Raw genomic sequence first — 21,845 nt, 5'->3', positions numbered from 1 at the left:
AAAATATGTTAATGAAGGATAGCTCAATGATTTGAGAACTAGCCTACGATTCAGGAGACTTGGGTCCAAGTTCCTGCTCTGCCACTGACTTCCTGTTTAATGTCAGGCAAGTCACAAAGCCTCTCTGAGCATTAGTTTCTCATCTATAAAATGGGGATAGTAGTACTGCCCTACCTCACAGAGGCATTGGGAGGGAGGTGCTCGGATACTAAGGAATGGGTCTGGCCATAGAGGTACCTAAGGCAGGAACAGTTTTAGCTTGCATCTGTACTTCTACCTTTTTTTTAAAAAAAAAAAATATACTAGATCTTGATAAATATAAGTTTAAAAAACTGAACTATGCACTTACCTGCTTGTTGGTAATTTTTCAGTTGATCCATAGTCAACAAATTGAACCAAAATATTAACAGGGTCAAATTCTTTAATAGAGAGTAGTTTTGCTCTATACCACAAGCCATCATTGTATTCTGCCAGGCAAGGCATTTCTATAAGAAGGAAAAAGCACGCTATTTTAATCCAAAATTTAGCACATACGCTATCAGAGCTGTAACACAATTTGTATTATACTATCCAGTTTTATTTTCTTCCTTTAATTCATGGTTTTTTAAAACAGAATCCATAATTTTTTTAAAAAGACACACAGCAACTGGAAAAAAATTAAATGAATTTAGAAAGTAATGGTTACTTACCTTATAGCAAGTGAAGGCTACTTACTTGTAACGAGCGTTCTTTGAGATGGACTCTGCATAATTAATCATGGGATGCACTGGCAGGAACAGTTCACTAAAGAGACAGACCTACAGAGGTCACAGCACAGAGGCAGATGGCAGCAGAAGGTAATTGAGGGGCGGCTGGCGAAAGTGGCAAGCAGTTGGCTGGTAGGGTAGCCAGGTGACAAGGAACAGCAGACTGGCAGGGCGGTCACGCGGTGATGAACCGAAGCTGGCAGGGCGGCCAGTGGAGAGGAACTGTGGCTGGCAGGGTGGCCAGCCAGAACAAGTGCTCAGATGAAGGAGCAATCAGGGTGCTTTCTTCCCTGGGTGATAGGTAAACTCACACAGATGCACCTCTGAACCCTGGGTCCTCACTGACGAAGGACAACCACTGTGAATGGCATATAGTGAGGGAGCAGAGGGGAGCACAGCAAAGGGACTTTTGGTTGTAGAACTGAAGAACATGAGGCAGAAGACCTCAAGCTCAGAGTTTTATGTTTATGAATTAATGCTGGGTGACTTCCCTCCTTTCATTAAAAGTTTCTTTTCTACACTCAGACTCTGTGCTTGAAAAGGGGGAAGTATTGCCTCTCAGAGGCACCCAGGGGTGGTATGTAATTTCCCCAGGTTACTGGGTGGAGGCTCAAGTCAGTTCTGTGTTGTATTGTTGAAAAGAAACCCCTAGATATTGAACCCAGGCCTGGGTGCTGCTGGCTTCACCTGGCAGAAGGGTTACATATATGTCTGACCTGTCACAGTTGCTAAGAGCCGTGCAGTGCCCCACATGGCTGGGGCTTCCACTGTCAGCCCAGGGCAGGCTGGGACTCCTGCTGTCCCCTTTAGCCCCTTTCCCTGACTCCCAGGTTTGCACAGCCGTGTTGCATGAGTCCAAGCTGCCCAGGGCTGACAGCTGAAGCTCTTAAAAAGCACACAGCTTGCGCCTCCCTTGACATTTCCGTGTGCCCCAAGTTTGAGAACTGCTGAGTTAAGGCAATAATGCAATGAGCCTACAAGTCTCAAGGCCTGTAAAAAAAAATCTTAGCTAAAACTAATTAAGGCATAAGCCCCAAAAAGCCTTATCGTAAGTATAACCAAGAGTGATCCTAGACGATCATAAGATAGCACAACATAGACTGCCACAAAGACTAAACTGCTGGTAGGTAACCACAAGTTGATATTTATAGCAGCTTGGAATATTTTTAGTTTGGGAAGTCAGCAGATCTCTGACAAGAATGCCATGGTCATTGATGCATATGCTAATAAGCTTGAGGTAAAAGGATGAATAACCTATAGGAGACGAGCATCCCAACATTAGTAAGGTGAGGAAATACAAATAAGCGAAGAACCCCCGACTGAACATGCATTAGGCATAGTGGCCTCAGCATCACAAATTATAAAAGTTGTATTCCAGTCTGTGTGTTTTGGGAGGGAGAGATGAAGTCCCTGGGAGATGCCAAGATGATGACCATTGATGATGGTGATGAATAAGATAACTCAGACTTTGAGGCCAGAAGGGACCATCATGATCATCTAGTCCAGGGTTTCTCAACCTGTGGGTCAAGACTAGTGACACCAGATAGCAAGTTTGAAAAATCGGGACAGGGGCAGAGCGTAATAGGCACCTGTATAAGACGAAGATCTGAATATCAGAACTGTCCCTATAAAATCAGGACATCTGGTCACCCTAGTCAGGACCCAAAATTGGGTCACCAAAATGTTTCAAAGGGTCACATGGGAGCTCCTGTGACTTCTGTCTCACAGGGCTGGCTGGGCTTGCCTACCTGGCTCCAGGCACGGTGATCTCTGGGGTCCCAGCACCACTCAGGTTTGACCCAGCCATCATGATGATGGGAGTCTGGTTAGGCCAAATTTGAATGAGTGGCACTGCAACTCCATGAGCTAGGTCACAACAGCACTCTCACAAATTTGGTCCAGTTGGGGGATGGCAAACTGGAGCAGCACTGCACCCCAGTGGTTGCAATACCCTGCGCTGAGAGCCAAGACCAGCCAACTCTACAGCACAGGAGCTGCAGGAGCCACCACTGTGGGGTGAGTGCTGGGCAGGACACTCCCCCCCCCCAACCCCCGGGAGGCAGGATCTGACCAAAACCACCCAGGGACTCACCCCCAAACTATTTACTGGGTCATGGCAGGCCATAAACAATTACAAATGGGTCCTGAGCCAAAAAAGTTTGAGAACCACTGATCTAGTTTGACCTCCTGCACATCAGAGGCCACAAAACCTCACTCACCCCCTCCTGTAATAGATCCATAATCTCTGGCTGGGTTACCGAAGTCCTCAAATCACAATTTAAAGACTTAAAGTTACAGAGACTCCACCATTTATTCTTGTTTAAAACAGCAACTGACCTGTGCGCCATGCTGTAGAAGGCGGCAACCCCCCCCACATGTTCTCTGCCAATCTGACCTGGGGAAAAATTCCTTCTTGACCCCAAATATGGTGATCCGTTGAACCCTGAGTATGTCGGCAAGCCCAGCGGCCAGACACCTGGGAAAGCATTCTCTGTAGTAACTCAGAACCCTGCCCATCTAATGCCCCATCTCTGGCCACTTGGGAGTTTTGCTACTAGCAGTCACAGATGGGCCACAAGCCATTGTAGGCAATCTCATCATACCATCCCCTCCAGAAACGTATCAAGCTCAGTCTTGGAACAAATTTAGTTTTTTGCCCCCACTGCTCCCCTTTGGAGGCTATTCCCAAACTTTGTTCCTCTGATGGTCAGAAACCTTCATTTTATTTCAAGCCTAAACTTGTTGATAGCCAGTTTATATCCATTTGTTCTTGTGTCCACATTGGCACTGAACTTAAAAAACTCCTTCTCCCTCCCTGGTATTTATCCCTGTGATGTACTTGTAGAGAGCAATCGTATCTCCGCTCAGCTTTCGTTTGGTTAGGCTAACAAAGCCAAGCTCCTTGGTATGTTTTTCATTCCTCTGATCATCCCAGTACCCCTTCTCTGCATCTGTTCCAGTTTGAATTAATCTTTCTTAAACATGGGAGATCAGAAATGTGCACAGTATTCCAGATGAGGTTTCACCAGTCGTATAATGGCAATAACACTTCCCTATCTCTACTGGAAATACATACCCTGATGCATCCTAGGATTTAAGGTGTTTTGCAAGGGATGGTGGAAGCATATGTATAATCTCTACCTACTTTGTGGGGTTAGAGTGTTTAAGAATTTGCTAACTGTATTAATAAAACTATTATAAATATAGTACGATTTCCTAAGTGTGAATGATACAGCCATGCACATCAGGGCTCCCAACTGAACAGTAATTCGGTAATACTGGCCTGGTACAAGAATCTATCAAATTTCAGAGTGCTAATTGTAGAAATTAAATCAGTAACATAATCAATATACAATCAATAGATCAGGCAACACTACCAAACTGAGCATCCAACCTAGATGCTAGATCTAGGGAGTAGTGTTTTGTAAATACATACAGAACTCCAAGTAGCAGCCCTACAGATCTCTCTACAACTGGAATATGTCTAAGGCATACTCCAACAAGAGTAGAATGGATGCTAGCTTACAGCTTTTCTGTATACACTATCCAACCCATTTAGATAATGTCTATGCAGAGACAGTGAGTCTCTTATGGTTGTCTGCACATGAAAGAGAGAGACTAGAAATCCTAAATTCCTTGGTTCTGTTAAGATAGCAAAGCAGAGCACTTTTAGCATCCAAAGTATGTCGCTTTAACTCACCTATATAAGCATGAGACCTAGAGAAAAATATTAGCAGATTGTTTGATTAAGGTGAAAGATACCACATGGGAAGGAAACTAGGGTTAGGGCAAAATATCACCTTATTTTTGTGAAAGACAATGAATGAAAGATCAGCCATGAGAGCATGTAGTTCATTCATCTAGCCAATTTTATGGCTATGATGAAAGCTATTCTGATAGATAGCAGAAACAGAGAACACTGCTATAGGCTCAAAGGCAGGCTTCATAACCTGAGTAAGGATTAAATTGAGATCTCATGACAGTATTGGATTCTTTATTGGTGGCTACATTTCAGCAAGTCCCTTTGTTAATTTGTTTACTGTATCATGTGTAAAGACTGATTTATTATCTATCAATGCCTGGTGGACAGCTACTACGTTAACTTTCAAAGGAGGAGAGGGAAAGTCATGAAAGCTTTAACTCAAGTATATATTCAAGAATAGATTGAACTGGTGCTACAGGTGGATTTGTAAGTTTATCACTCATCCACTTCACAAATCTGGTCCATTTGAGATTGTAGTACCTTCTAGTTGACGCCTTTTCTACTTAACGTTTACTGCACTTGTAATGGACAAGATTTCTCAAGGTCCATTAGAGTCTTATAGCCCATGAAGTGAAGTCTGCATGTTAAGAGGGTCTGGGTAAACATCAGCTCAACATGAGGAAAGAGTTTAAGTCAGAAAGGCTAACAACCACTGCTGTATTGGCCTGTGCTGGGACAATAAAAATCATTTTGGCTCTGTCTTTTCCTATCTTTATCCCTGTAAAGGATAGGAAGCCTGGGCTACTGCCGCCGGCGGCGAGGGTGAGGTCCCCTGTCTCTGGCTGGCTGGGGTCCGCGGCGTGCCCCTCCGGCAGGGGAGCGCCGGCAGGAGTCTATAGCGTACCCCTCTAGCAGGGGAACGCTGGCAGGAGTTTGCAGCGCGCCCCTCAGGCAGGGGAACGCCGGCAGGAGTCTATAGCGTACCCCTCTAGCAGGGGAACGCTGGCAGGAGTTCGGCTACACGCACCTCAGGTTCGGCCGGATAGACCGCGGCTGGCAGCTCCAGCTCTTCCACCGGTTCCGGTTCCTCCTGTCCCTCGGAGCACTCGGCGCCAGGCAGTCCCGGGGAGTCCCGCCCGTCCTCTTGCTCGGACTTCCACTGGTCCCGCGCCTCGCCGGGGTTGGCAGCCAGGTCGGAAGGGAGCAGCGTGCAGTCTGCGTCCGCCTCCCCCCGTTGTGCTGCCCCGCCTGAGCAAAGGGCCCCGCCCTTTGTACCTCCTGTTCCGCCCCTTCCATCGCTGGGGTCGGAACAAACTTGGCCTGACCCCGCCCCCTCCGGTTGAGAGCGTGGCGGTTTCCCCTCAGGCTCGGAGGGAAGCCACCCTGGCTCCCTACAATCCCCCTCTGGTGAAAAGGACGGGTACAGAGCAGAACTTCTACCCTAACCAGGAAAAAGGTGTCTGATATGGATAGACTTTCTCTCGGCTCCTGAAAAGAACACATGACATGACACTTTGCATTTTGTATTGTTGTGAGCAAATCTTAACTCCACAGGGTAAAGATCTTGTCTATCGTGGATTTGTTTAATGACCACTCATGCAGTTCCATTACATCTCTGCTCAGCTGATCTGCCAGGCTGCTGTCCTAGCCTACTAGCTGTAGAACTAAGAGATAAATGTGCTGGATACAACAATCTCACAGCACAACTGTCACCTTGCAGAACTGGGAAGAATGAGCTCCTCCCCCCATTTGCTGACTTACTACATTGCTATCACATTTTCTGTGATAATTTGCACTATATTCCTGTAGATGTGAGGTAGAAAAGAGTTGAGAGGCCAACATATTAGTCTCAATCCCATGATTTTTATAGTCTCTTTTCTTGAGAATTTCAATGACCATGAACGGTCATTTTGTTCAAATTCACTTCCCATCTTCCACTATAATAATAATGGGAGATTTCAACTATCTCCATATTGACTGGGTACATGTCACCTCAGGACAGGATGCAGAGATAAAGTTTCTTGACACCTTAAATGACTGCTTCTTGGAGCAGATAGTCAAAAGAGGAGAGCCAATTCTTGATTTAGTCCTAAGTGGAGCACATGATCTGGTCCAAGAGGTGAATATAGCTGAATTGCTTGGTAATAGTGACTATAATATCATTAATTTAACATCCCTGTGATGGGGAAAACACCACAGCAGCCCACCACAGTAGGATTTAATTTCAGAAAAGGGAACTACACAAAAATGAGGAAATTAGTTAAACAGAAATTAAAAGGTACAGTGTCAAAAGTGAAATTCCTGCAAGCTGCACGGAAATCTTTTAAAGACACCATAATAGAGGCTCAACTTAAATGTATACCTCAAATTAAAAAACACAGAGAACCAAAGAGAAAAAATGCCACCATGGCTGAACAACAAAGTAAAAGAAGCAGTGAGAGGCAAAAAGGCATCTTTTAAAAAGTGGAAATTAAATCCTATTGAGGAAAATAAAAAGTAGCATAAACTCTGGCAAATGGGTTGGTGCATGGGGGAGTAGGCTCCTTGCAGTCATAGTTGCAGGAGTGCAGGCGAGCGAATGCTGTGACATAAGTGCCTGCTGCCATGTGGCTGAGGAGGGAAAGGCAAGTTCTGTCCGAGACCACAGGGTTGGATTTCACTGAAGTGATCAGATCCAGTAGCTCTGGAACCTGTCATTCAGCAGATAAACACGTGCAGAGGTCGCATTGATGTGTCCTCCAATGAACTCCAGGGACTGTGTAGGATGCAAAGTCAATTTTTTGACATTCACAGTCACCCCAAGGGAGGAGAAAAGTAGAAGGAGTTGGGACTCTGATAACCTAGCTTCCTTTCTGGACTGTGACACCAGCAACCAATGGTCTAGGTAAAGGAAGACAAGGACTCTTTGCTGTCAGAGGTGAGCTGCTACCATGGTGAAAACTTTTGTGAAGACTAGTGGAACACTGGTAAGTTGAAACAGGAGAAGCCTGTATTGGAAGTGTCAGATCCACCATGTCAAGAATCAGAGGGGTAGCCGTGTTAGTCTGGATCTGTAAAAGCAGCAAAGAGTCCTGTGGCACCTTATAGACTAACAGATGAACTGGAGCATGAGCTTTCGTGGGTGAATACCCACTTTGTCGGATGCATGCCATGAACCATCTATCCGTCAAGTGGATGTTGACGTGGAAGTAGGTATCCTGCATATCAAAAGCTATAAACCACATGCATTTTTCTAGTGATGGAATGATGGCCGCAAGCATGACCATGCACAACTTTGTTTTATGAATAGAACATTTGAGGTGTTTGAAATCCAAGGCTGGTCTCTATCCTCCTTTCTTCTTGTGCACCAGGAAATATTTGGAATAGAACTCTGAAGAAAGGCTCTGCCTACCTGAATCAAGAACTGCACCTTAAAAGGGAATAATTTGCATAGGTAGCAGAAGAGACATTTATTTTAAAGTCCCCATGTCTTGAACAGGGTACATGTGTAATATGTTCTTGGAATACCCCTTTTCTAAATAGACTCAGTTTACCCAATTGTCTAAAGGATAAATGAATACACCCTGATATCCTAAATGAGTTGCTACCAGAGAGAGGCACTTTGTAAATACCGAGGCTGCAGTAGAAAGCCCGAAGATTGTACTGGAAATACTCTTGTCAAATCAGAAAATGAAGATATCTGCAGTGCCTGGGTTGGATAGAGATATGGAAATACACACCCTTTTAGATAGAAGTCTGCAAACCAATCTAGGGTGAGTATAATGGGTACTAATGTCAACATGTGCAAAAGGAATTTTCTGATTAACAAGTTGAGCTTCCATAGATCTAATATTGGATAAAGCCCTCAGTCTCTTTCTTTGGTGTCAGAAAATATGTGGAGCAAAAACTGTGACCACTAAATTCCCTTAGAACCTCATCTATGACTCCTGCTTCCAACAGGGAGCAAACTTCCTATCTTAAAAAGGGGTTCCTGAATAGGGATAGAACAGGGGGTTGGGTGGAAGAAAGGAATCTAATTAAATAGTGTAACCATCTTTTATTATCTCAAGAGTCCATTTGTTTGATGGGATAGAATTTCAAGAGTCCATGTTACAGGAGAATCAGTCTCCAAAATAAATGAGAGATGGTTGTACATTTTGTCTCAAGCTCCTGACCCTCATGTCAAATCTGAGCTCTGACATTCCATCTCGGAGACAATGCTAAGGTTGCTTCCCCTTCATTTGCAGAATAAAAGTAGTCTCTGCTGTGGCTGTGAAGGGGGAGGCTGTTGATGTTGAAATTTAGATCTCTGAAAAATAAGACTATGAAGAAAAAGGAAGGATAGGAGGCCCTTCCTGAGAGTTGACAGACACACAAGAATCTTGTAGTTGACCTCATGTCCTTCATTTTTTTCTAATATTTAATCAATTTTATTAGTGGATAACTTATCACCTTTGAAAGGAAGGTCTACCACCTTTGATCTGATTTTGGAAGGGAGAGCAGAAGACTGAAGGCCAGCAGGTCACGGCTGAGTCTGAAGACTCAAACAAAGTCCTGAGTGAATGTTTAACCACTATTTCACCATCCCTTATCAAGCTGATAGCCAGCTTCCTTTGTTTTTTAGGAAGCAGTTTTGCAAATATGGTCATCTTTCCCTACAAGTGATACTGATAATGTGACTTCACTGCCTGACAATTTGCTTCTCTGATACCGAGTGAAGCAGTTGAAAACACTTGCCAGTTGTGTTCATCTTATTTCTTTCTGTGTCAGAAGATGTGGAATACACCTGATTCCTCTAAATCTTTACATTGCCACTGCCACCAACACCACAAGAGAATCAGGGGTAAGGTGTACAAAAAAATAACCCCCCTTTGTAGATTGACATAATTTGTCTGCTTTTTTCCAATATAGCCTATCATGATGCAGAAGTCCAAAATGCCCTTTCACGTTGCAACAGAAAGGTAATCTTGTTTTTTTGATGGAGAACACAGGATGTTGAATACAGGGTGAGAGGTTTCTTCTAACATGACCAATCAAAATTTCAATGTCATAGATCTGATACCATTCTTTTCCACAACCTCATGGATTTGCAGTGCATCTTCAGATGGAAAGGGTGACAAAATAAGCCCAATGTTTTCATCCGGGGAATATTAATGGAGTTCTGATTACTGCTCTTGGTATTCATCCTGAGCCACAGGCTCCTCTTCTGCCTCTGACAGAGTATCAGGAATTTTGGTTGGAGAATGCTTTCTAAAAGCAGGTGAAGTCAACAGATCCATGATCTTGGATCTGAGGCGACTTTCTCTGATCCTAGTAGGAGAGGTATTTCTACTCTGAAAGTAATGTGGAACACTCTTATATTGCCTACAAAAAGGCCAATAGAGCCAACCTGCTCTTGGCAGTATCTGCCAATCATACCGCAATCAAACTCAGACTCCATTTCACATCTAGGAAGGTGTGATGGTCTATAAGTACCATATTTTAGTGGTGTGTTTCTTATGAGAATGGAACCTAGGAGGTATGTCAGTATATCTAATGCATTTTTTCCTTGGACTGTGGATTAGATCTCAGATCCAACTCAGAAATTACTGGAGAAACTACCTGTCATAACAGATAGTTAAGGGTTAACAAGCTCAGTAACCTGATGAACACCTGACCAGAGGACCAATCAGGGGACAAGATAATTTCAAATCTCTGTGTTCCTTGTTGGGTCTTTGTTCTCTTTTTGGATCTAAGAGAGACCAGACATATTCTTCAAGTTCTCCAAGTTTCCTAAAGTATTTTCTTCTATTCAGTCTAGTAAGTATTAGAAAGGCGGACTAGTCTTATAATTTGATTTCTACATTTGCAATTGTGTGTTTGCTGAAGGAATCTCTTTATGTCTGTTTGCTGTTACTTTGATTATTCTGAGGAGGGAGGGGAAGTCTCTCCAGTTTTTATAAGTTAGACCCTGTAAATTTTTCCATCCTGGTATTACAGAGATAGTGTACTTTCTTTCTTCCTTTTAATAAAATCTTTTCTTTTTAGAACTTGATTGATTTCTTCCCTTGTTTGGATTTTCAGGGGAAAGGGGGGGGAAGTGAATCCCTCTTTGTTTTGATTCAAGGAATTTGAATCCAGGTATCTCTCCTAAGCACTTGAAGAGGGGAGGGGGGAAATGGGTTGTTTCCCTTTGTGTTGAGATTCAAGTTTGAATCTGTGTTCCCCAGGGAGAGTTTTGGGGGAACAGGGAGTGTGTCAGACACTTAAAACTTGACTGGTGGCAGCAAGAACCAGATCTAAACTAGAATTTTAGTTTAGAGGAGTCCATGCAGGTCCCCATCTTGTGAATGCTAAAGTTCAAAGTGGGGAATAAACCTATGACATGGTAGGCAGTGGTGGGATGTATTAAGAACCAGGAGCCATTGAGAGCTATTCTTTCCCTCTAGAGCAGGGAGGCAGCCTGAGAAGAGGGGAGGGTAGAGGTATTCAGTTTCTAACAGGGTATTGTTAGAAGGAGTTTCTAGCTGGGCTAAGCTGGAGGGAATAGAGTTTTCTAACAGCTTTGTTAGAAAGAGATTTTTTTTTTCTTCTTTTTTTTTTTCTTTCTTTCTGGCTGCTTGGACAAGCAGCTTGAGGGAAAAGAGGTAAAGTTTTCTAGGAGGCTTGTTGGAAAGGACCCCCACTGTGAGGTACGTAGCAAGTGCTAGAAACAAGTTACAAAACCAGTTTTTCTGGGTTTTTTTTTTCTCCCTCAGTCAAAGAAGCACAGTTAGGAGCTGTGAGACAGCAACATCAGCAGAACACCATTTGCAAATGAAAAGTTTTGTTTTCTTTTTATTCGGTCGGGAGTAGAAAGGGGTAGGAACTTGTAAACCAAGCAACACAGTCAATTCATTGACTGCAGAGGGGTGTGGCCAGCACCAGAAAGCAGACATGAGCACCAGTGAAACAGTTGAAAAACTCCAACTAGCCAGGCTGCAAGCAGAAGAAAAGGAGAAAGATCATCAAAGGCAGATGGAGCTACTTAAGGCAGAAATGGCCAGGGCAGAGGCTGACCACAAGAGAGAGATGGAGAAACAACAAGCCAAAGAGGCTGACCACAGGAGGGCGTTGGAGCTCCAGAGGGAGGACCACCAGCAGGCCCTGGAATTAGAAAGGGCTAACCCAAATGTTCCAGCCAACCCTAACAATCCTTCTCCAGGCACTGTTCCCCACCCCAAGATATTTCCCACCTATAGGGCAGGTGATGACACTGAGGCCTTTTTGGAAAATTTTGAAAGAACCTGCCATGGGTACAGCATCCCTGAAGACCAGTACATGATAGAGCTGAGGCCACGGCTCAGTGGACCCTTAGCAGAAGTGGCAGCTGAAATGCCTAAGGAAAACATGAACAATTATAAACTGTTTCAAACAAAGGCCAGAATCAGGATGGGGCTAACACCTGAACATGCCCGTTGGCGGTTCAGAGCCCTAAAATGGAAACCAGATGGGTCATTCCCCAGACACGCCTACAACATTGACAAAAATTGGAATGCATGGATATCAGGAACAAAGGTTCAAAATTTTGAAGAGCTGTCACTCCTGATGAGAATGGAACAGTTCTTAGATGGTGTTCCTGAGCAAATACAACGGTACATCCTGGATAGAGAACCCAAAACTATTACCGAGGCAGGAGAGATTGGAGCCAAATGGGTGGAAATAGCAGAAAAGAAAAAAGCTACCATCCAGGGGAGCGAATGTAACAAGGGGCAAGCTGACAATAAATCCTACCACCAGGGGCCACCCAAGACCCCAGCTACAACCCAAGGAAAGCCTCAGACTACCTACAGTCCCACCTCACCAGTCTCCAGCAACCCACCTCAGCCTAGTGACCCGTCAGCTGGACAATGTTTTAAATGTAATGAACTGGGACATATAAAGGCCAACTGCCCCAAGAACCCCAATCGAGTACAGTCCATTACATCATAATCACACCAAGGATCCCCAGGCCCAGATATCTCTCAAATACCCCCGAAGCGCAGGGAAACCTTGAGAGTGGGTGGGAAAAAGATTACCGCGTGGACAGACTCCGCGGCAGATGTGTCAGTTATCCACCAGTCCTTAGTGGACCCAAAATTCATCAACCCAGAGTTCAAAATCACAATTTCTCCATTCATGTAAAAATCTGTAAGCTTACCTACAGCTGAATTGCCTGTCCAGTACAAGGGCTGGTCAGGAAAGTGGACTTTTGCTGTCTATGACAATTCTTCCATCCCCATGCTACTGGGGGAAGACTTGGCCAACCATGTGGAATTGGCCAAGGGGGGGGGGGGGGAGTAGTCACCCGCAGCCAGGCCAAACAAGCTTCCACTCCCATCCCTGTTCCTGAGCTGTCCACCAGGACCCCGTCTGTGTTACCAGAGACCCAGACAGAGGTGGTGGAACCGGATCCCATACCAACAACTACAGCAGCCATCGTACATCCAGTCCCAGAACTGGAACTGGAAGGACCACCAGTGGCAGAACCATTGCCAGCACTGACACCAGCACTTGCAAACCCGTCTCCAACCCCATCGCCAGAGGGCGCCAGCGGGCCTGAACTGGCAGAAGCAGCAGACAACTCTACCCAAGAGGCTCAGCCAGAGCCTGAAATATCTCCTAGTGCACCAGCGGAGAGCAGTTCACAGTCAACGGAAACAACCTCATCACCTACATCGCTTCCGGAGGGACCAAGCCCAAGTCCACAGTCTAAGGAGGAACTGGTGTGTCCAGCCTCAAGGGAACAGTTCCAAACTGAGCAGGAAGCCGATGACAGCCTTAAGAAAGCTTGGGCGGCAGCACGGAGCAACCCACCGCCTCTCAGCTCTTCTAACCGATCACGGTTTGTTGTAGAACAAGGACTTTTATATAAGGAGATTCTTTCTGGTGGACACCAGGAAAGCTGGCATCCTCAAAAACGGTTGGGAGTTCCAACTAAGTACCGGGAAAAGCTCTTAAGCTTGGCCCATGATCATCCCAGTGGTCATTCTGGGGTGAACAGAACCAAGGACAGGTTGGGGAAGTCCTTCCACTGGGAGGGGATGGGCAAGGACGTTGCCAATTATGTCCGGTCTTGTGAGGTATGCCAAAAGGTAGGAAAGCCCCAAGACCAGGTCAAGGCCCCTCTCCAGCCACTCCCCATAATTGAGGTCCCATTTCAGCGAGTAGCTGTGGATATTATGGGTTCTTTCCCAAAGAAGACCCCCAGAGGAAAACAATACATACTGACTTTCGTGGACTTTGCTACCAGATGGCTGGAAGCAGTAGCTCTAGGCAACACCAGGGCTAACACTGTGTGCCAGGCCTTAACTGACATTTTTGCCAGGGTAGGTTGGCCCTCCGACATTCTTACAGATTCGGGAACAAATTTCCTGTCAGGGGCCATGAAAGACCTGTGGGAAGCTCATGGGGTGAATCACTTGGTTGCCACCCTGTACCACCACCAAACCAATGGCCTGGTGGAAAGGTTTAATGGAACTTTAGGGGCCATGATACGTAAATTCATGAATGAACACTCCAATAATTGGGATCTAGTGTTACAGCAGTTGCTGTTTGCCTACAGGGCTGTACCACATCCCAGTTTAGGGTTCTCACCATTCGAGCTTGTGTATGGCCACGAGGTTAAGGGGCCATTACAGTTGGTGAAACAGCAATGGGAGGGATTTATGCCTTCTCCAGGAACTAACATTCTGGACTTTGTAAGCAACCTACAAAGCACCCTCCGACACTCTTTGGCCCTTGCTAAAGAGAACCTAAAGGATGCTCAAGCAGAGCAAAAGGTCTGGTATGATAGACATACCAGAGAGCGTTCCTTCAAGGTAGGAGACCAGGTTATGGTCTTGAAAGCACAACAAGCCCATAAGATTGAAGCGTCATGGGAAGGACCACTCACAGTCCAGGAGCGCCTGGGAGCTGTTAACTACCTCATAGCATTTCCTAATTCCTCCTTAAAGCCTAAAGTGTACCATATTAACTCTCTAAAGCCCTTTTATCCCAGAGAATTACAGGTTTGTCAGTTTATAGCCCAGGGAGGAGATGACACTGAGTGGCCTGAAGGTGTCTACTACGAAGGAAAAAGTAATGGTGGTGTGGAAGAGGTGACTCTCTCCACAACCCTGGAACGTCTACAGCGGCAACAGATCAAGGAGCTGTGCACTCGCTTCGGCCTTTTGTTCTCAGCCACCCCAGGACGGACTGAACAAACATACCACACCATTGACACAGGTAATGCTCACCCAATTAGAACCCCACCCTACAGGGTGTCTCCTCATGCCCAAGTTGCTATTAAACGGGAAATCCAAAACATGCTAGAGATGGGTATAATCCGCCCCTCTAACAGTGCATGGGCATCTCCAGTGGTTCTAGTTCCCAAACCAGATGGGGAAATACGCTTTTGCGTGGACTACCGTAAGCTAAATGCTGTAACTCGCCCCGACAACTACCCAATGCCACGCACCGATGAGCTATTGGAGAAATTGGGATGTGCCCAGTTCATCTCCACAATAGATTTAACCAAGGGGTACTGGCAAGTACCACTAGATCAACCCGCTAAAGAAAAGTCAGCTTTCACCACCCATGCAGGGGTGTATGAATTTAATGTGCTTCCGTTTGGACTGTGAAATGCACCCGCCACCTTCCAAAGGCTGGTAGATGGTCTACTAGCAGGATTGGGAGAATGTGCAGTTGCCTACCTCGATGATGTGGCCATTTTTTCTGATTCCTGGCCCGAACACCTAGAACACCTGGAAACGGTTTTTGAGCGCATCAGGCAGGCAGGACTAACTGTTAAGGCCAAAAAGTGTCAAATAGGCCAAAACAGAGCGACTTACCTAGGGCACCAGGTGGGTCAAGGAACAATAAATGCCCTACAGGCCAAGGTGGAGGCTATCCAAAAGTGGCCTGTCCCAAGGTCAAAGAAACAGGTCCAATCCTTCTTAGGCTTGGCTGGATATTATAGACCATTTGTACCACACTACAGCCAAATCGCTGCCCCACTAACTGATCTAACCACAAACACACAGCCAAATGCAGGTAAGTGGACTGATGAGTGTCAGAAAGCCTTTAAGGAGCTTAAGGCGATGCTCATGTCTGACCCTGTGTTAAGGGCCCCGGACTTTGACAAAACCTTCCTAGTAACCACCGATGCATCTGAACGTGGGGTAGGAGCAGTTCTAATGCAGGAAGGACCGGATCACAACTTCCATCCTGTCGTGTTTCTCAGCAAGAAACTGTCTGAGAGGGAAAGCCACTGGTCCATCAGTGAAAAAGAATGTTACGCCATTGTGTATGCCCTGGAAAAGCTACGCCCATACGCTTGGGGACGGCAGTTCCAGCTACAAACCGACCATGCTGCGCTAAAGTGGCTTCATACTGCCAAGGGAAACAACAAAAAACTTCTCCAATGGAGTTTAGCTCTCCAAGATTTTGATTTTGAAATTCACCACATTTCAGGAGCTTCCAACAAAGTAGCTGATGCACTCTCTCGTGAAAGTTTCCCAGAATCAAACAGTTAAAAAGTGTTGTTGAAATGTGAAAAATCTCATTGTTTACATACTTAGTAGTATATGTAATAACATGTGTTTTGTTAATCTGTTTATTTTAAAGTTCTAGGGAGAAATCACCGCCAGTGTGGGTTCCCCACTGTCTGTGATTTGGGGGGCGTGTCATAACAGATAGTTACGGGTTAACAAGCTCAGTAACCTGATGAACACCTGACCAGAGGACCAATCAGGGGACAAGATAATTTCAAATCTCTGTGTTCCTTGTTGGGTCTTTGTTCTCTTTTTGGATCTAAGAGAGACCAGACATAATCTTCAAGTTCTCCAAGTTTCCTAAAGTATTTTCTTCTATTCAGTCTAGTAAGTATTAGAAAGGCGGACTAGTCTTATAATTTGATTTCTACATTTGCAATTGTGTGTTTGCTGAAGGAATCTCTTTATTTCTGTTTGCTGTTACTTTGATTATTCTGAGGAGGGAGGGGAAGTCTCTCCAGTTTTTATAAGTTAGACCCTGTAAATTTTTCCATCCTGGTATTACAGAGATAGTGTACTTTCTTTCTTCCTTTTAATAAAATCTTTTCTTTTTAGAACTTGATTGATTTCTTCCCTTGTTTGGATTTTCAGGGGAAAGGGAGGGGGGAAAAGTGAATCCCTCTTTGTTTTGATTCAAGGAATTTGAATCCAGGTATCTCTCCTAAGCACTAGAAGAGGGGAGGGGGGAAATGGGTTGTTTCCCTTTGTGTTGAGATTCAAGTTTGAATCTGTGTTCCCCAGGGAGAGTTTTGGGGGAACAGGGAGTGTGTCAGACACTTAAAACTTGACTGGTGGCAGCAAGAACCAGATCTAAACTAGAATTTTAGTTTAGAGGAGTCCATGCAGGTCCCCATCTTGTGAATGCTAAAGTTCAAAGTGGGGAATAAACCTATGACACTACCAGACTGGGCATTTATATAACTGAGAAGGGAGAAATAACTTTATTGGGAGAGCCCGAAGGTATTTAGCAGGTGGAAAGTAAATGCAACAACTTGTCCAACCTCCTCCTCTTCTCTGTCAGGGAGCTACAAGCAGGAACATTTCCAGGGTGGCCTCTCCCCTCATCACCTTTCCCTTTAGGAGATGAAAAAAAACGGTAACTAACCTTCCATAACTGTTGTGCTTCAAGATGTGTTGCTCAAGTCCATTCCATGTTAGATGTGTGCACAGTTGCCAGAAATTTTCCCCTGAGTAGGATCTGTAGGGCTGGCCCTAGCGCCTCCTGGAGCCCTGTGCTAGTATAAGGGGCACCGCCAGCCCCATGCCTCCTCAGTTCCTTCTTGAAGTCCACTCTAACAGCAGGGCAGAAGGGTGAGTTATGGAATGGATGTGAGCAACACATCTCGAAGAACAGTAGTTATGGAAGATTAGTAACCGTTTTTCTTCTTTGAGTGCTTGCTCATGTTGATTCCATGTTGGGTGACTCACAAGCATCTGGAGGTGGGTTCGGAGTTCACTGATGTACTGATTGTAACACTGCTCTTCCAAAGTTTGTGTCATCCTGGGCCTGCCGGGTGATGGCAGAGTGGGATGCGAAGGTATGAACCGATGACCATGTCGCTGCTCTGCAGATGTCCTGGATCGGAACTTGTGTGAGGAAGGCTGCTGATGAAGCCTCGACTCTCATGGAATGGATGGTCACAATGGCTGGGGACAGAACCTTTGCCTGCTCATATCAAAACCTGATGCAGGCGGTTAGCCAAGACAAGATTATCTGAGATGACGCAGAGTCTGCAACTGCTACAAAGAGCTGCAATGACTTGCAAAAGGGTCTAGTCCTTTCAATGTAAAGGGCCAGAGCCCACCTAACGTCTAAGTTATGTAGACAACGCTCTTCATCTGGATCCATGAAGCTTTGGAAAGAAGACAGGCATAAAAATGTCCTGGTTGTTGTGGAACTGCAACACTACCTTTGACAGGAAGAATGGGTGGGTGCACAGCTGGACCTTGTCTTTGAAGAACACTGTGTAAGGGGTTTTGAAATCAGGGCTCTGATTTCAGTGATCCTTCAAGCCGACATAATTGCCACTAAGGAGGCAATGTTCCAGGAGAGCAGCAGCAATGAACAAGAAGCCAACAGCTCAAAGGGGGACCTTGTGAGCCTGGACAGTACCAGATTTACATCCCCTGGGGGAAACCGGGTTGCGAACCTGTGGGTAGAGTCTTTCTAAGTCCTTGAGGAACCTGCCATCTCATGCGAGAAAATTGACCTGCCCTGGACAGGAGGAAGGAAGACTGAAATGGCCGCCAGGTGGACCTTGACCGACGATAGGGCCAGACCTTTGTGCTTCAGGTGGAGCAAATAGTCCAAAATGGTCTGCAGAAATGATAGACAGGGGAAGACCCCAATCAAAGGTCCAAGAAGTGAAGCGCTTCCACTTGGCCAAGTAGATCGCTCTGATAGAGGATTTCCTGCTACTTAGCAAAACCTGCTAGACCTGCTCTGAGCAGGCTTGCTCCTCCTGGTTCAGCCACGCAGCAGCCAGGCTGTCAGGTGTAGGGACTTGAGATTCGGGTGGAGTAGCTGGCCTTGGTTCTGTAAGATCAAATCCAGGCACATAAGGAGCTCTAGCGGAGCTACTATGGAAAAGTCCAGGAGCATCCTGAACCAGTGCTGGCACGGCCACACTGGGGCAATCAGGATTACCTTTGCCTTGTTCCTCTTGATTTTTAAGAGGACCTTGTGTATCAAGGGTATTATGTGGAAAGGCATACAGCAGATCCCCTGACCACAGCCATAGGAAGGCATCTGACAGATAACCACTACCAAGCCCATGCACTGAGCAGAGCTGATTACCTCCAGATGGAGGGACCACTGGTGGTTAGAAGAAAGAGACCTGCTGAGGTGATCTGCCAGCGTATTCTGGTCCCCTGGAAAGTGCAATGCCTCGAGGTGAACAACATGTTGCATACAGAAGTCCCACAATTGAAGAACCTCCTGGTACAGGGCCAAGCGAGCTCCCCCATTCTCGTTGGCATAAAACATTGCATATGTATTGTCTGTCAGGACCTGCGCTACTTTGCCCGACAGGTAGAGAAGGAACACCCGGCAGGCCAAGCGAATCACCCTGAGTTTCCTGACATTTATGTGCAGGGAGAGTTCTCCCTGTGACTAGAGGCCCTGGGTACTGTGACTGTTCAAGTGGGCTTCCCACCCCAGGTCTAATCCATCTGAGACTAATATCACCAACGGGCATGGGGTGGCAAAAGGAACCCTGGTCGTTATTGACTGTGGATCTGACCACCAAGTTAATGATGCTACAACGGCCAAAGGGTCTGTAATAACTAAGTCCAGATGGTACCTGCTGAGGGAGTAGATTAACGCCAGCCACGTCTGAAGTGCAACTGTGTGTACTGCACCACGTAAGTGCATGCCGACATATTACCAAGCAGTCTGAGGCATACCCGAGCAGTCATGAGCGGGTGGGATCTGACGGGAGCAATTAGCTCCGACATCACCGGAACTGGGCTTTGGCAGGTAGGCTCTGGCCCAAATAGAGTTGAGCACTGTTCCTACAAACTCTATCCTCTGAACTGGGATCAGAGTGGATTTCTGCTAATTTATCAGCAGGTTCAGCTCTCGACAGGTGGCCTATACTTTGCTGACACAGCATTGAACCTGAGCTCATGAATGATCCTTGACTAACCAGTTGTTGAGGTAGGGATAGATATGTACACCTTGATGTCTTAGGTAAACTGCAACTACTGCCATACATTTTGTGAAAACCCTTGGCGATGACACAAGTCTGAAAGGGAGTGTGGTGAATTGGTAGTGACACTGGCTCACCATGAATCATAGGAATCTCCTGTGACCATGGAAGATGGAGATGTGGAAATAAACATCCTTTAGTTTGAGTACCAGTCTCTCAGATCCAGGAAGGGAAAGATGGATGCCAGAGAGACCATGCACAATTTGAACTTCTTGTGATATTTGTTGAGTCCATGCAGGTCTAGGAAGGCCTGAGGACCCCTTTGGCCTTTGGGATTAGGAAATATCAGGAGTAGAAGCCCTTTCCCAGTCAAGTCTCGAGCAACTTCCTCTACGCCCCCCACATGTAGGAGGGTTTCTACCTCCTGGATGAGGAGATGCTCGTGAGAAGGGTCCCAGAATAGGGACAGGTATGGGGTGGGAGGGAGGAATGGATAAAATCTGTCACAGTGGAAAGAACCCAGTGGTCTGAATTTATCTGGGGGACAGTATAGAATGGAAATAAATGGTCCAAAACCAAAAGGGAGTTTAAGGAGATCTTAAGGATGGTGGATCCTGGGTTAAGTCGAGTATACTGTCCTTGGGTGCACTCTCAAAAGGCCTGTCTTTGGCCAGCCAGGTATTGGCCCAAGCCTGACTGGCAGGCCAAAGTAGAAGATGCAGGCTGGCTGCGCTTATAACCCTTCCCTTTTTTCTTGTAGGGCTTGTGTCTAAAAGGCCCCCAAAACCTTGGATGTGGCTGCGGCTAGAAGTGCCTTCTGGAGGCCGGGTGTGTGCAAAGGCCTGGAGATCACAGCGTGGCCCTGGAGTCCTTCAGGTTGTGCAGCTTGGTGTCCATCTGCTCCAAGAACAATGCATTGCCCTTGAAAGAGAGGTCTTGGACCAACTGCTGCACCTTGTGAAAAAGGCCCGAGGACTACAGACGCGAGCTGCACCGCATGACCACCACCAATCTGGCCACTGAGTCAGCCACACCCAAGGCAGCCTAAAGAGAGGCCTTGGCTACCACCTTGCCTTCCTCCAGAATGGCCAGAAATTTTTGCCTTGACTCCTGAGGCAGGGAGTCTTTGAAGTTGGCCATAGAGTCCCAAATGTTATAACTGTATCTCCCCAGCAGTGCCTGCTGGTTGGAGATCTGGGGGTGTAGGTTAGCTGTTGAATACACCTTTCTGCCAAACAAGTCAAGCCCCTCTGCAGTCTTATTTTTAGACATGGCACTCACCTGACTCTGTCTGTTCCGCTCATTTGCAGTGGAAACCACCAGGGACCCAGGGGGAGGGCGCAAGTACATGTTTTCATACCCCTTAGCCAGAATGTATTTTTTCTCTGCCCTTTTCGAAGTTGGGGACAGAGAAGACAGGGTCTGCCAGTGCTTTAACCAGTTTTAGCACCCCATCATAGACTGGCAGTGCAACCTTAGAGGGGGCTGCTGCAGCTAAAATATCAAAGAGGATGTTCATGGTCTTTCAGTTCCTCTGCCTCTAGCTCCAAATTTGTGGCGACCCATTTAAAGAGATCTTGGTGAGCCGGGAAGTCATCCAGAGGCAGTGGGTGGGACCCACAACTGCCTAATCTGGGGACGAGGAAGATGCCAACACCACAGGAGGAGCTGGAAAGTCCTCCACTATTGGGGTCACCTCCACTGAAGCTGCTGCTGGGGCCTCGGTACCAGGGTTGGAGTCTGAATCGGGGTCCTGTACTGGCTGGGGTGTTGCCAAGACTCGCTTCTCAGATGCGGCTGTGGATGACAGATGGGAATAGGGGCCTGGCATTGGAAGGAACCCCCCATGGGTTCCAATATTGCCAGTGTACTGGCCATTGCCCTGGTGGCCAAGTGCCCACAGCAGGAACAGCACTGAAGTCCTGTGTGTAAGAAGAGTGGTGTCTCTTTGGTGGGGGAATGGATTCCTCTCTGGTCTCCGATGAGTATTCCTCCCTTGGAGACCATGGCAGAGCTGTTGCTGTTCCCACCTGCTGGATATGATGTGGACAGGGGCGGCTCTAGACACCAGCGCGCCAAGCAGGCGCTTGGGGCGGCCGTTTCCCGGGGGGGCGGCATTTGGCTCCGGTTGAGCTCCCGCCGGCATGCCTGCGGCAGGTCCACGGAGCCCGGACAGCGGACCTGCCGCAGGCATGACTGCGGCGGGTCCCGTCTTCCCGCGGCTCGGTTGAGCTAC

The 21,845-nt window shown here is 46.5% G+C and overlaps 1 protein-coding gene across 8 annotated transcripts in view; it reads right to left on the bottom strand.

Annotated features, from left to right (window-relative positions):
• RNF17 (ring finger protein 17) overlaps positions 1–21,845 on the bottom strand; it is a 227,700-nt gene that overhangs the window by 5,151 nt on the left and 200,704 nt on the right. For all 8 annotated transcript variants that reach the window (XM_039498951.1, XM_039498917.1, XM_039498908.1 and 5 more), the window contains one exon: positions 350–485. In XM_039498951.1, the coding sequence (XP_039354885.1) occupies positions 350–485 (136 nt within the window). The remainder of the gene's footprint in view (positions 1–349; positions 486–21,845) is intronic.

This window comes from Mauremys reevesii, linkage group 1, assembly GCF_016161935.1.
Source record: "Mauremys reevesii isolate NIE-2019 linkage group 1, ASM1616193v1, whole genome shotgun sequence".
Taxonomy (NCBI): domain Eukaryota; kingdom Metazoa; phylum Chordata; order Testudines; family Geoemydidae; genus Mauremys; species Mauremys reevesii.
This window is presented reverse-complemented; position numbering and strand designations above follow the sequence as displayed.